This window comes from Podarcis cretensis (genome assembly GCF_951804945.1).
Source record: "Podarcis cretensis genome assembly, chromosome: 17".
NCBI classification, from domain to species: domain Eukaryota; kingdom Metazoa; phylum Chordata; class Lepidosauria; order Squamata; family Lacertidae; genus Podarcis; species Podarcis cretensis.
Window position 1 is genome coordinate 11,523,090 of NC_137187.1, and position 16,193 is coordinate 11,539,282.

Here is a 16,193-nt window from a genome sequence, read left to right on the forward strand (position 1 = left end):
AAGCATTGAAAACCATTCTCCTGCCTCATTTATGTTTATAAACAAAAAAGTTATATTTACAATATGATAGATGGAAGCTTTGAATACTGCAGGAAGCACAGAGCTATTTATCCTTTTGATTGTTGTAAGTATGGATGATTACGTGCTCAAATTTCTCTCTTACAGAGTATATCCAGACCATCATGATGATGGAGGAGTCTGTTCAACATGTTGTCATGACAGCCATTCAGGAGGTAAGGAGTTGGATGGTGGTAAATGGAAGGCTGAGACAGCAGTTTGTTACAACTGCTTCTTTCAGTTTAGCAGAAAGAAGTAATTTAACAGAAAAGGACATGGTATGTAAAAATGAGAAATATTGTCACCCTCTGATAGGCAAAATAAAATTTCTAATGTATATTGAATATTTAATAAACTGTTCCACTTTTCTTTAAATCTAGAAGATATAACCTTCTGGATACCAATACTAGGTTCCCTTCTTGTCTTTCCTTCCCTGTGGTTCCCACAACAATTTAGAACTACTAGTTTAGTTTGCAGTAGAAGATTTGGCAATTGAAATTCATTTCCAGTACGGATAACTAGGCTCACTGAGTCTGTAATTCAGTGCAAACATCCCTGGAAGTAAATCCCACTGAATTCTATGGGACTTTCTTCTGAGTAGGTATGCATAGGATTATGCTGCGGTAATCATTAAATGTTATTTGAACATTGTTTTTAAAACTGGATGACTAGTTTTCAGGTTAATTGTAATTGGATTTGATAGCACTATTTGCAGTATGCTAGCATAAAGTTGAATTAAGTAGTATTGGAATAAATTGGAATAAAATTAGAAAACCAGTGATCCACTTGAATCAAAGTTAAGCACTTTTAAGTCCCCTTAATTTAAGAGAGCATGTTTAAAAATTTGTTTAAATTAACAGGGATGAAAAGTGTTTTGATGTAGGTTGGATTGTGTCCCAGATTTCAGTTTAGCAGCTTAAGGAATGCTAGAAACTGATATACTCTAATTGAAGGGAAGTGAAGGGAAGTCATTTCAGCTTTCTGTTTTAATGTTGCAAGTGGTGCAATTGAGAATGATGTAAATGTTGATTTGGATACTTCATAGGGCCGTGTGTTAGGCAATGTTTTCTTTGAACCCTGCTGCTTCTGAAAGATCATTCGATTTATGAATTTAAGTGGAGTTATTTTTTCAACCACTGCTGCGTATTGGTAGCTCTGTATATGGCATGAAACAGGATTCATAGCTGGTTGGTCAACACTGAGCAGGTTTTTCTGTGCGGGGCAGGTAATTTTATTGAATGTCTTACCAGCCTTAAAGCAAATTAATCCATATGAAACAGCTACATTCCTACTAAAACATCATCCGACATCCTTAGAGAAAATGAACAGCTTAGTAAGCTGCCCTGTGACTCCTGGAGACAAAAGACGGACTCTAGGAGTGCTTCCACACTTGCAGAAAAGGGCTCTACTCTAGTGCACTGTTTTTCTGCAATTAGCTGGAAGTAGAATTTCAGTAAAGGTTTGACATAAAAATTAATATTCCACTGTATATTCCAGCAGTGCCCTTCCCTATCCTTCTGAAATGTCTGCTTGCAGGCTCCATTCAACAAAGGTCCTTTCAAATCCCAGTTGAAAAGTTTCCTGTTTGCAAATTTCAGCCTTTGTTTTTCACTTCCTCTTGATCGCATCTGGGAATTAGTTATGAGTAGACTTTGATTTGCACCTTGAATAGTCTCTCTGAATTGCCCCAGTGTCAGTTTCTCCTGCCGGGGTTTGTGTGGCTTTATTTATTGATTTCCTAACATTTTTCTTCGTACTGTTTTGCCCCTAAAAATATAATAAATTGTGAGAGGAAACAGTAAAACAAGAATATAAATCAAATCAGTAGTTAAAACCTTCTACCTTTTCACAAGGAAAAAAACCATTATTGGAGTAATTTCAAGAGGGTTTTCATCATTAATCTCCGAGCCCAGAGCATGGAATTGTATAAAAGAGGAAAAGAAGAACGGTGGGATTCATTGTAGCACTAAGTCTCTTGCAAAGGATAGCAATTGTAAAGAAAACAGCATGGAAGCAGTCTAGGTACTATGAAGCTAAGTCACCTTGGCCCTAAAGAGAGCATTCACTAATTATACAGTAACTAGTTTTACTGGCTCTGGCTTTTGTCCAGCATGAGTGCAATGTTGGTAACAAGCACATGCATAACAGGTGAGGGAAAGTCAGTGCACTGCACTTTCAGTGTTGGACCCTTTATAGCAGGAGTGGGGAATCTGTGGTTCTCTAGATGTTGGACTGTGTTGCCCATAATCCCTATTGGCCATGCTGTCTAGGGCTGATGGCTTTTGTCCAACAATGTCTGGAGGGTCACAGATTCCCCATCTCTGCTTTATAGCACTTGAGGTTCTTTTTTTATATATATAAATATTTTATTAAATTTTCAAAATACATAATACAAAATCCCTACACCAAAAAGCCAAAACAAATACACCAAGATAAAAAGAAAGAAATAAAAAATAAAAAACAAATACAAAGATATAACTAACTGGACTTCCTCGCATCTCCTTACCCTGCATTATTTATAATCAGAATGTCAGCAAATTATTACCTTATTTCATACCTTATTTTGTACTTTCCAAATATTATACTTCTAAATTTAAAATAATTTTTACCAATTGCTCATACCTTAAAATTAAACAAAATATTGCCTTAAATTTTGACCTTTTCTTGCTTATAACTTAATTTTCTATTTTACAAAGCCTATTCGCTGGAGCTGGTATTTTCTAAATCGTGCAAATACTTAACATTCATACAACTTATAATATTTTTGTAGATAATCCTTAAACTTCTTCCAGTCCTCTTCCATTGTTTCTTCTCCCAAGTCTCGGATTCTGCCAGTCATTTCAGCCAGTTCCATATAGTCTATCAATTGCGTCTGCCACTCTTCCAGTGTGGGCAAGTCTCGTGTCTTCCAGTACTTTGCAATGAGTATTCTTGCTGCTGTTGTCGCGTACATAAAAAAGCTTCTGTCCTTCTTTAACACTTTCTGGCCGACAATGCCCAAAAGGAAGGCCTCCGGTTTCTTAACAAAGGTATATTTAAATACCATTTTTAGTTCATTATAGATCATTTCCCAGAAGGCTTTCACTTTAGGGCATGTCCACCAGAGGTGAAAGAATGTCCCCTCAGCCTCTCTACATTTCCAACATTTATTATCAGACAGGTGATATATTTTTGCAAGCTTGACTGGGGTCATGTACCACCTATATATCATTTTCATAATATTCTCCTTCAAGGCATTACATGCCGTGAATTTTATTCCGGTGGTCCATAACCTTTCCCAGTCCTCAAACATAATGTTATATCCTATATCCTGAGCCCATTTTATCATGGCTGATTTAACAGTCTCATCCTGTGTATTCCATTTAAGCAGCAAGTTATACATTCTCGACAATACCTTGGTCTTTAGTTCTAACAGTTCTGTCTCTAATTTCGACTTCTCCACCTGGAATCCTATCTTTTTGTCCAATTTAAAAACCTCTTGAATTTGGGCATAATGTAACCAATCTTGCACCTTATTCTTTAATTTCTCCAAGCTCTGCAACCTCCATTTGTCTCCATTTTTTTCTATTAATTCCCAATATTTCGGCCAGCCGGCCTCCATATTGAGTCTCTTCCGGGCCTTAGCCTCCATTGGTGATAACCATCTCGGGGTCTTACTTTCTAATAAGTCTTTATATTTTGTCCAAACAATAAATATTGCTTTTCTGACAATATGGTTAGCACTTGAGGTTCTTCTGCAGTCAACAGGGAAGGTACTAAAACCATTCTGGTGTAGAACAGTATGCTTACTTTTCAACATTGTGTTTTTAAATTGTGCTTTAAGGTGCTCATTCCTCTAGACCCCAGAATTTAAAATGTTTGGAACTTTCTGGGATCCATAGAAAATCTAGGGAAAGCCTTAAGGTAAAGAAAGAAGGCAGACACAATTCTGAAAACTACTGAAGAATTATTATTATTATTATTATTATTATTATTATTATTAAAACACACACTTGAAAGTACATTGAGCAGGAAAAGCAGGGACCATTGCTGTGATGGAAAGCTTTATACCATACCTGAAACTCATCAGGCATCACATTTTTTAGATTGCTTCAATAAATGACAAGCAACAAATGGCAAACAAATAACAATGGATCATGCGTGAGTCCCTCAGACAAAATTTGTAAGTGTCTAGACTAGAAATCTAGGTGTAATTCAGCCACTTATTTGAATATTGCACAAAATGCCAAGTAATATCCTTGATGGTACTGTATATAGTAAAGTATAATATTTATATTAAAATTAAACTACTGAATATACTACTCCTCAAAGAAGTGAACTTTCATGCCATTTGTAAGGCATTGGGTAGGATCCTTAGTCTGTTGATGGGGTTATTAGTCTTTTCCTTCACCCTCTATGGTAACAGAGTATCCTGAACCTTGGGGAGGTGCTTTTGTTCGAACATCTAGATAGGGGCTGAGGGCCATGGCACACCTCAAAAGGTGGTGTTCTTGATAAGTTGCCCCTATTTGATGTTTGTTATAGGGGCTATCCTTTACTCAGGAGCGACCCCCGTTGAGCAGGCAGCAGGTGGGCTGGCTGGTTTAGGAAGTACCCAATGCCTGACATCTCACATCTATAGTCAATTAAGTTGTGTCCTGTTTTTATTCCAAGATGGTGTATTGTGGTTCTTCCCCTTCATGGCACACAATTAATATTAATATTAAAACTACAATACTGCTCAGAGAAGTGAATTTCCTGCCATTGGCACACTTCATTCACGTGGTGACCTCAGCTTAGTTTAAAATGCACATGATCTCCAACAATAACAATGTCTTATATACATCTTCATCTGTTACAGACCTGTCCTGATCATAAACACTAAGGTTCTGTTTGCTTCTGCAGTTTTTCATACAACCCGGTCCTAATGTTCATTATATCCCATGAACTGGCACTGTATGAGCTGTGGCCCAGGTGCTCATTTTGCAAGATCAAAGGGGGAAAAGACATCCAAGCATCCTAGCCTTCCATTTCCCCTTTATCCTTTACCATTGGAGCTAGTCATTTTTGTGTGTGGGCGCTTTTACACATACCCATTCACATACTGAGTTGTCCAGCTGCACCTGCTAGCAGAAGCTGACAACCTGGCTCTTCCACAACCTTGGATATGGTCTGATTTATGATCACGCCTCAAGGTAATCTCTGCTTTTGATCACGACACAGCATAAAACTAAGAACGTGAATAAGGGCATACAGTTGCAGGCCCAGTTAGGAAATCTCGGTGTTGATAATAAAACAAAAGAAAACTCCTTGCCCATTCCGTTCTAGGAGTGAGAAGTGTTCTGTCTGGTAAATGTACAGTACAAAGATAACTTTGGAATAGCAAGGGACTATAAAGTAACGAGGAATGTGACAGCCTTAGACACATAGACACAGCCTAACAAAAAGGTCTCTTCCCCACACCCAAACCCGCTCTCCAAGCAATGATGCAAAAGCGTATTTATTTTTGTGAAGTCAACTAGTAAAAGTAAGTTATTTTCCTGATTGCTTGCTTCTGGCTTTCTTTTTTGGGTATATATCTTCAAACTCCAAAGTTTCTGAACATTTTAGACTGCCCTGTTTATTAAACGAATAAAAATAAATCTTTTGCTTTTTCTAATCCAGTGTAATCTAATTGCAGTTGATGAGTAAAGAATCTCCAGTCTCTGCTGGAAATGATGCTTACGTTGATCTTGACCGTCAGGTACCTAATGCCAGATGTTTTCTTTCTTTCTTTTTATTAGTGGAACTCAGTATGCATTTTTCTTGGCATATTGTAAATAAGTACAGCTTGGGGGTTTTTTGTTTTGCTTTTTTGAGTTTGTATCTTTAAAAAAAAAAATCAAAGTTAGCAGCATACAACAAATCTAAATCTAATTGCATATAAGCATTATGTGTAGAAACCTGGATGTGAGCCATTTTATTTATAGAATATGGGTGAACGCTGCAACAATTTTAGAAGGAATTGGTAGCTCAGTTAGTAGAGCACATCCTTCGCTGGCAGAATGTCCCAGATTCAATCTGGGATGATTCTACTTTAAAGAGGATCAAGTATAGTATCAGGTAAAAAGAAAGGCCTCTGCCTGATACAGTTTTGGACTAGATAGACAAGTTGGGTGACCTGATGTAAAGTGGCTTGGTATATTCCTAAATAACCAGGACACTCTCTCTCCTAGTAAGGATAGAATATCTCCTAGTAAGGATAGGGGTCTATGCAGGTTTTACCTTTAATGTCTATTCCTTGTGTTTTGTTTCCCAGTCTTTTGTGTTGTGTGAAAAAGAGTTAAAGCAAACAATATTCATTTCATGCAACTATAAAGAAAAGTGGTTTTTTTAAAGCTTTATTAACTTTGCGTGGTAATGTTTTTCTGTAGCGTTCTTAATGTACAGATCGTAGGGCTCAGTGTGAATATGTAAAATACTTCTATTTCTTGTTTACATATAATTAGTGGTCTAACCATGATAGTATTTGCCCTTTTAAGATGCTGTAACTATGCAAGTTGTTACAGTGGTGCATTGTAATTCCAAAAAATCGTTTGTGTATACGTCTGGTGCTTTCAGACATTTCTCTGCAGCATCTCATAGCCCAAAAGAAGCAAGGCTATGTCAGTTTTTTTGCCTTTCTGTGGAAGATTTTGCAGAGAAATGATTAAAAAATAAAACTAAGCTGTGCCTTGCATGCCTAGTTTCTTTTACTTGTACATGAATGGCTTCTTTGGATCACAGCCTTAGAAAATTATTGCATCATAATCTTTTTAGCAAATGGAAATATATTGTGTTTTAAAAAATACAGTTGAAGAAAACAACAGAAGAACTAAATGAAGCCTTAGCAACCAAAGAAGAAATTTCCCAGAGATGCCATGAACTTGATATGCAGGTAAACAGACTATTGCACAGTAAATGTAAAATAAGATTTTTGACATTATAAATCTCAACCTGTAGGAAATAAAATATTTTTGTATAACATATTACAGATATAATTGTATATTTAAAGTGCATTTCACGATTGTGTGTCTTGATTTGAGCATGGTCAATTATGATTTGGCATGGAGTGACTGGGGCAACCCTGTCAGGTGGGTGGCATATAAATAATAAAATTATTATTGTTGGCTTTACATGAAGCAGACTCAAGCTTGTGTGCTCACATCCCACTTCCCTTGTGCTCTCCCTGACTTCTCCTTTCATAGCAAACCAGTCTGCTCAGTTTAGGTATTGCAGCAAATCATTCTCTGTTGCAAAAGAAGAAGTTGGGGAGGAGGGAATATGTAATCTGAACCATGTCTGTGGTGTTCCCATCTGTCCACCCATTACTAGTAGCTTACAGTCCATACCAGTGAATATATTTTAGCCAACTAAGTTTCATTCAGAGTAGACACACTTAAAATAATAGACCTATGCTAGTTATGTTCATTCTTTTCAGTGCATCTACTCAGAGTATGACTAACATTGGATACAACCATATATATTGTTGGTTCACTTGTATTTGAAGTTGCATTTACTTTCCTTATTGATAAAAGAATTTATCTATCCTCTTCCTGCCTTTGTAAGGCACTATTATTATTTTTCTTCCTTCATACTCCATTGGTTGTCCCATAGTTGAACTGTTTCAACCACTGTTTGAGTTGCTAAGTGGGCATAGAGTTATCTTTGGTTTATCTATGAGAATTACACACATGTATCCCAAAACGATTTCCACCTGATTTTATTGTTAAATATGTAGTTTGGTCCCTGCACCTCCACCTCTACGTTAGTTTTTAAGACTTACTAGTGGCACCATCATTTGCTTTTAGCTGTACATTTGTCTGTCGTTGTGTTTTGGTAATAGGTTGCTACACTGCAAGAAGAGAAGAGTAGTTTGCTAGCAGAGAACCAGGTCTTGATGGAACGCCTAAATCAGTCTGATTCCATAGAAGATCCCAACAGCCCAGCAGGCCGTAGACATCTGCAGCTACAGACACAGTTAGAGCAACTCCAAGAGGAAACTTTCAGGTAAGAATTGCATGGTGGTGCAAAGTCCCAGCAGCCACCATGTATTGGAAGATAATGAATTCAGTCCAACTATATTAACTTGTTCAGTTATATTTTAATAACTTCACATTAGGTCATGAGCGGGGAATGTTTTTGGCCTGGCAAGCCAGATCACTATCTGTCCTCACCTCCCATTCACCAGCTTTGACAGGTGGGTGGGACGATCCACCTTTGAACCATCTGATATCCCACCACCTAAAGTCCTCTGCACAAGGGACTTATGAAATAGGGAATACGATGTTTTTTCTTCTTTCATTTGTTTTAGATCACAGATCATGAAAACTTCCACAGTGGCACATAATGTTGACAACGAAAGCAATTGAAATGTTCACTGAAAGCTTACTATGAATGTTGCATTGAGAACTAGCACAATTTCACTTTCTAAACTGAAGAAATTAAAGTTGATCAGAAATTCACTTGTATTCCCTCCCATTTGTTAGATTAGGGTGGGTAACTTTCAGACTACAGGCCTAATTACGTCCAGCGCAGTCCTGATTTCTCCTGCAACCTTCTCCAAACCATACCCACCTGTCTCAGACCTGGCATTATTATGTAATTTGTTGAAAGGTAAAGGGCAGGTGGAGGAGGCACAGCTTCCGGTGCATAGTGGGGAGCCGTAAAATACACTTCTGATTGTACCTTGGCAGGGGAGGCTTGCTGAGAGCAAGAGAGTTGGGATAGACCACTACCGATCTCCCTGTGGGAAATTCTGTAGCCAGTTGATTGCAGCAGAAAAGCTTATTGGGCTTGGCTGCACTACTGAATTCCCCATGGGACCAATTCTTGAAGGGCCTGGCAAAGACATGAGCAGGACACTTTGAAAGCCCCTTGCTCCTTGCAAAGAGTCCCGCCCAGCTCTTTGAAGCCCCAGTAATCAGTGGCATTTCAAAGCACCGTGCAGGGCTCTTTGCAAGGAGTGCCCCACCCACCTCTCATCTGTTCTCTGGCAGGGTGAAGGGGGAGATAAGGCTCTGGCCTGCTGACCAGCTACAGTTCCCTACTCCTGTGCTAGGTGGAAGTTTATCAGCTGGATGTGGGCCACAGAGCAAGGCCCCATTATCTCTTTCCTCACTTTTAAGAAAGAAAACTATTTTAAATGCCTGCATGTGAGAGAAAGAAATTCCACACTTTCATGTTATGCTGCTCTGTTTCGATTTTGTGTGCAGCTTGGCCGAATGTGCTGTGTAACTGTGAAGTTTTTACTACAAGATGGCAGTTCCTGATGCAAATAGATCAGTTTATATGGCAAAATATATTTTGGGTTTCGGGGTCACTGGAGGATAGAGCTTGAATGAGGCAACTCTGGCACACTATTTTTGGATTTTCAGCCACCGTAATCTAAGCTTCTTTTTTTAAAGAAACAAACAACTCAGTTGTCTCCTATCTATGTTTCTTTGTTTTCAGGTTGCAAAAGAGGAAAATTTGAATCCTGCCTAGGAGCTGCTAAGCATTTTGTGTGTGTTGCCTTGTTTATTTGTTTATTGAAATAAAATCTGTTGTGGTTTACAGATTAGAAGCAGCAAAGGATGATTATCGAATTCGTTGTGAAGAGTTGGAAAAGGAAATTGTAGACTTGCGGCAACAAAATGAAGAATTAACAAACCTGGCTGAAGAAGCTCAGTCTCTGAAGGACGAAATGGATGTATTAAGGTAAGCCACTTCTCTGCCCATAAGAATGTATATTTCTTCATGGGGCTGATTCTCAAGAACAAAGTTCAGTGGTACATTCTATACACAGTTTTCTAATGGATGTACGTTGCCGGTTCTGAATAAGCCACACTGGCTTCCTGTCCGTTACTGAGACAATTCAGTGTGCTGGTTTTAAACTTTAAAGCCCTAAATGGCTTAGGAACAGCCTACCTAACAGCTTGCCTCTGTCTGTATGACTCCCTCAACATTTAAGATCTGCCTCAATGTCCTCCCAGCATCTGAACTAAGGCTGCTGGTGTGATAACTGAGACAGGGCATATTCAGATGTGTCTTTTGCTTCTAGAATTCCCAGAGAGATTGCCTGGTGCAATCATTGCCTTCCTTTTCTGCCAGGTGAAAATATCTCTGTTTGCTCCTTTCTTTTTGATTGCTTGATTTTATATTATGCTGGAATTCTGTTGTTATTTTGTAGTATGCTTATTTTTTTAATAATGCTTTCTAAGAGCTTCGGCCGAGCAGCAGCTAATAAACGCTTACATTAAAACACATGCAGTAAAGGTTTTCCACCTATGGAATCTGTGCAACATCCCTCCCTCCAGGCATTCATCTGACAAAGTGGACAAGTTAGAAGGCCAGGTGGAATCATACAAAAAGAAGTTGGAAGATCTTGGAGATCTACGGCGGCAAGTGAAGCTCTTGGAAGAGAAGAACACAATGTACATGCAAAACACTGTCAGCTTAGAAGAAGAGTTGAGGAAAGCCAATGCAGCCCGCAGTCAGCTGGAAACGTACAAGAGACAGGTGAGCACAGGAGGGAGTGAAATTGGAGCTACTCCATTTCCCATTACTTGTAAATCGCTTTATGCCAGTCACCTTACAATTTCTTCTGTTCCTCAGCCAAGCTAGTGACCAAAAAATCCCTCATGCAGTTTTTCACAGAAATGCTTTGAAACACTATTCCAAATTTCATAAAATCCATATGATATTTTGGATTGAGAGTTGGACTTGGACTAGGGATGATTAGGTTTATATTCCCACAGCTACAAAACTCACTTGGCGACTGCTATTTTTAAAGGATCAAGTCTTAGAAGTGAACTTGGAAATAGTGGTGAATTTGTTAACAAGTAAAAACTAGAAGAAAAGCAATCCCTGTCATTAACAGATGTGTTTGATAGAATCTGGTCAACTATAATTATGATTAAAATGGCACATTTTAGATGAGTGTGTAATGAACAGCCAATAGTTTTTCAAACGACGGTCATTAAACATAAATATAAAATATAATGCCTTTTGTTGTAATTATATTCTTTTGTACAAACGTTTTCAGTTGAATCAATATTTTAATTGTTTTAAAAGTAAAATGGGGAAGGGAGTTAAAATGGGTTATTTATAGGGCACTTGGGGCCCATGGTCCAAAAAAAGGCTTCCAATTTGCCACATTTTGGTTTAGTTTTATCCTTCGTTGCAAAATCATCCACCTGATATTTCTCCATGTATCTGAGGAAACAACAGCTTTGTCTTTCGTAAGAGTCCCTGATAGGGCAGAACAAATATTGCATTTATTTTATATATCTGGTATAATAACCAGAAAAGCAAGTCATACTCTGAGACAGTGTATTGAAGAGAGTGTATTGAGATTCAGCTGCATTAACGTAGCTGTGTTATGGAGTCAGTTGTGAGATATCAGTAGCAGTCTGCTTACATCTTTGAGTAATTCATTCTGCAGGAGACAGCAGCTGGACACCAGTTTCATTTCCATGAATACTTGCTTCTCCATATCTACTGATATTACCACCAGTAAAACAACAGATTGAGTAGTAATTGTATTTATCTCAGTTTAGCAATTTCAGTATTTGAAAATGGAAGGCAGCTATGATTGCCATTGAGTGAAAATCGACCATTGATACAGCTCCCTTATCAGCTGGTTCGTTTCAATGAATCATTCTAAAGTTTACCAGTTTAGGGTGTGATATAAAGCTAATCTGCACTTAACTGAAATCAGAAGCAAAAATTTCTGAACTTGTCATTACTGCACCCGAGGAAGATTGCAGCGGGGAGTGCACAAGTCCAAGACTCACCTGGGCTCATTCTTGTAACAATAAACATTTTTTTATTGTTGCAAATGAACGTGCCATTGGCTCTTACGATGATTCATACATTTTTGTGTTATTGGTGATGTGATCCCTTCTTGCTCTTACAGGTAGTTGAACTCCAGAATAGATTGTCTGAAGAATCCAAGAAAGCAGACAAATTAGAATTTGAGTACAAGATGCTGAAAGAAAAAGTAGACAGTCTGCAAAAAGAAAAAGATGTATGTATCTAAATGTTGCTTTTTCATCCTTGATAGAAGCAACTTTATTAACTCTTATCTCTTAAAAGAGTTGGTTTTTGATGTTGTCCCCTTATAAATCCTAGGTTAAATGTCTTTCTCTGTGCTGTAATGTAGTAGATTTCCGGAGTGCTTCTAAAAGCCTCTTCCAGCTCTTCTATTGGTTTCCTGCCTTCTTTATCTTTGTCTACCTTCTTTGACCTCCTCTCCCACTCTAAGTCTCCATGACAGTTCCTAGTAACTTCTTTTAACTACTGCAACTGATCATGTTGTCTCACTTTCTGCGTGGTTTTCTACAAGGCTCCATCGCTGTTTCACATGTCAGTTCATATGTAATGCCAAACCATGGTTTACCCTATGTCTATGGGTTGAGCTTGCATGCTGTTCCCTCTCTCACTCCACAGTTTATTTGTGTGTTTAGAGGGCCTGTGGAAGCCATGGTTTGCCATAAACCAAATAACTTAGCAGTTCAGACAGGGACGAAAGAGCATTGTGAGCACAGGGCTCTTTCTTGTTGGCATAAAACCATAGCTTGGAGTTACATGTCAACCAACCCATGGTGTCTGTTGGTGCTTGCATTTTCATCTGTGGTTTTAGGTTTATGCAAATAATTCCCAGATCTACTTTCTCATACCTGACTTTTTGTCTTCCATGTGATTGTTTGATGTATGATGTTTCCTTCTGGATGTGGTTGTCTCCCATCTCAGATTTAATGTGGTGAAAATTGAAAAGTTCACTGTCTACCTTAATCTTTCCCTATCCTATGCTTTTCCATCACTATTTGTGATGCATTTATCTTTCTTGTTTACCAGAACTATAGTTAGTTAGCTCATCTCTGCATTCTTTTTGACACACATTCAGGCAATGCCCCAGAGCTGACATTTTCTCCTGCCACTTTCACTATCCTTTAAAAACTTCAGAATACCTTTCACAAAACATCCTATCACTAAGGTCATTGTACTCCTCTATTTAAATCTGCTTCTATACTTCGATTCTCTGTTGACAAAGTGCATAAAATAAACTTGAAAAAGCTTTCAGCGTGCAGGGAGAAAATGGATTTGGCTGTAACACCAGAGCCAGCTGTCATCAACACTACTTTTTCCCTTCTTCAGATGATATACATGAGTAGTTGCACAACTTTAGGTAGAAAAGCCCTTATTTCATTAACTAGAGCAGGCTCTGTGGAGAAAGGGAGGTTTGTCTGTACATCAACATCTTGCTCTTAGTCTACTCGTTAAAAACCTGGGTCACTTTCCATCTTCATCTCTTTGGCTTGGCACAAGTTTACCCTTTCCTGCTGCACATATTTTCTCCCAACATCTGTGTTCGTTGCTTTTCCCCCCTGCTATTGTCTGTCTCGTCCTCGCCTTCCCTATGCTTCGAGGCACCTCGCTGTCTCTCCAGCCTAATGCTGTCTCTCCTTCCTCCCACAATTGCAACTGCTTCATCGTTGTCTGCTTCCTAGGTAGAAATTAAATCTCTTTTCAACGTATTTCAGCATGATTCCTTTTTTGTTGTTTATTGTTGAGGGCCCTGCTGCCACCATAGTGTAGGCCTGACTGGGCCATTTCTGAACCTACATACCATTCATACATTGAAAACATAAAACGTATATTAATTTCAGGTTCTAAAGGGCCAAGCATTCTAGAGCAGTGGCTGTCTAGCTTTTTACATTCAAATACATTATGAAGTACATGTTAGAACACTGAGATGTGGCTGAAAATGGCAGCCCCTTGCCAAGTCTCTTCCCCAGCCCTTCAACCCTCCCTCCACTAACAATTAGTTCAACTTGTCTGGCCCTGACGCTGTTATGTTGTGCATTTTGCTGCGTCACTCCATTTCATAGGTTGACAGCGGGCAAGGAAATGCACACTGTAATGATGTTGGAACACTGACAAAAATTGAACTAGTTGCTATAGAACTCTTGGTTTTGGCAACAACCCCTCGTTCAATGTAAAAGAGGGTTTGACTGGAGGTGGTGGACTGTTGGGACAGTGTGTGCAAACATTCAATTAATATATAGCAGGGGGACGTCTTTGTCTTCTTTCTGTTTAGTAGATGGATACGGCCAGCTCTAAACTGCTAGGCACACAGGCATTTTTGCTCTGGGGGTCACAAGGAGTTAATGCCTTTCTGCTTTAAAGCAATGCTGCTGATTTCCCCCAAAAAGTCCCCCCAAAAGTGGCATGGGGAATATATCAGATACTTCTTCACTGCATTACTTTGCCTGTTTTCCTTCCCCATAACTTTCTGGAATTGCTAATACAATTTTCCAGTTAGTGCAAGGAACTGTTTGACAGTTGGCACTGGCATTTTTCCTCTGCTGTTCAAAGCCCTGCATGATGTTGATGAGTTTGAGATTCCACAAGTCTGTGGAGTCTGGATATATTTACCTACTGCATAATAGGCCCTTTCAGAAGACAAACTAGCAGATATTTCATTTCATTTCTTTTAGTTTTGCTTTGAAGTTCTTCACATGGAAGACTTTTTTTGGATACATAGATGATTAAAATCCTGACATGCAATGGTAGCCATTTTAGCAGTGCTTCATGAGTTGACTTGTAGAATTGTCACATATTTATCTATGTTTTTCTTTCTATGTAGCGGTTAAGAATGGAGAGAGATTCCCTGAAAGAAACCATTGAAGAGATTCGATGTGTACAAGCACAAGAGGGGCAGCTTACTACTTCAGGTAAAGAAAATCAAGATTATGAGATTTCACCTAAAACATCATGTAGAGAGTGTGGTGTGTGAAATACAAGATTTTGTTGTGGCATTTCAGGGAGTAGGTTGGTGCTGTTATTCATGAGTATATTTTAATAATCTGTGTGTCCCAAGTTAGTATCCTTTGCTGGGTCTCTTTTCCATTAATATTCCTTTATTGCTCTTCCCACATTTTGGTTTATATTGCATGGAATAAATAAATTGGTTGACGTTACCAGAGAAGAGGGTCATTTGCTTTATGGTCCTAGGGTGTAAGAGTAGGTTCCTTCCATATGGAAGATAAAACATGCAGGGAGGGAGGGAGAGACTTCAGATGTTATAAATAAACTGCTTTTTTCAGAGCACTTGAATTCTAGAGAATTGGAAAATCAGGCTGTTGTTTCTCACAATATCATAAAAATCTCACAGTGGTTTGCTTCAGGGGTCATAAAAGGTGTAACAGTCTATTGAAATATAGTTCATTTGCCTGTTCACCTGGAGCAATCCTGCAAGGGTGCATGCAGATACAGCAATTTGAGCTCAAAACGCCTTAATTCAGAATTTTTGTCAAGCACCTGGGTTTCATTAATCAAAATTAAGTTTAAGATTATATCAGTTACATTTTAAGTCTTTCTATTGTAGCATGAAAGTTGGAATATGCATTGAAATACATTTGAAATAATTTACTTCTGTCACATCCTAGATTAGCCCTACATGATCTAAGCGTTTTCTTTTTCACTCTTTAAAATAGGATTGTTGCCCCTGGGAGGTCAGGAATCTTCTGACAGTTTAGCAGCTGAAATTAGTACCCCTGAAATCAAGTAAGTCTGAATTATATGGTCCTCTTTATGTCAGCATTGTATTTCATTAATGTTTTCATTAGTAGTAAGAGAAGCTGTTGTTATCAGTCTCCACTCCGTTTATAATGTTCCCTCCCCGCAATGTTTGGTAAGGCAGTTCTTAAAATACTGTTCTTTCTGTGTTAATGTTACTGATGTGTTCTTCTGAGTCCCATTGCTGAATTTGTAATCCTGGCTCTCATCTTGTTTATTCAAGGGAAAAACTCATTCGCCTTCAACATGAAAACAAGATACTAAAGTTGAACCAAGAAGGATCTGATAATGAAAAAATTGCCTTGTTACAGAGCCTTCTGGATGATGCTAATCTCCGAAAGAATGAATTGGAGACTGAGAACAGGTAAGAAAGGGCTGTTTCCCCTTCAAAATGGGGTCGTGTTCCTCTTTTCTTCAGTTCTACTTGCCCTGTGACAAAGGTTATGGGCTCTAATAGCTTTATCTTTCACTGATCATATGACATGACAAAAGTTCTGTTTCTGCAGTGTATTCCACAGTATTTTAAGGGGAGATGCATGTACTCATGGTAAACATGATAATATTTGAAAGGAAGA

The 16,193-nt window shown here is 38.5% G+C and overlaps 1 protein-coding gene across 2 annotated transcripts in view; it reads left to right on the forward strand.

The window, feature by feature from the left end:
- Positions 1-16,193, forward strand: part of HOOK3 (hook microtubule tethering protein 3) — a 57,471-nt gene that overhangs the window by 23,024 nt on the left and 18,254 nt on the right. For both annotated transcript variants that reach the window (XM_079959383.1, XM_079959384.1), the window contains 10 exons: positions 166-233; positions 5,717-5,779; positions 6,869-6,952; positions 7,901-8,064; positions 9,613-9,753; positions 10,353-10,554; positions 11,954-12,064; positions 14,687-14,774; positions 15,537-15,606; positions 15,842-15,982. In XM_079959383.1, the coding sequence (XP_079815509.1) occupies positions 166-233; positions 5,717-5,779; positions 6,869-6,952; positions 7,901-8,064; positions 9,613-9,753; positions 10,353-10,554; positions 11,954-12,064; positions 14,687-14,774; positions 15,537-15,606; positions 15,842-15,982 (1,132 nt within the window). The remainder of the gene's footprint in view (positions 1-165; positions 234-5,716; positions 5,780-6,868; positions 6,953-7,900; positions 8,065-9,612; positions 9,754-10,352; positions 10,555-11,953; positions 12,065-14,686; positions 14,775-15,536; positions 15,607-15,841; positions 15,983-16,193) is intronic.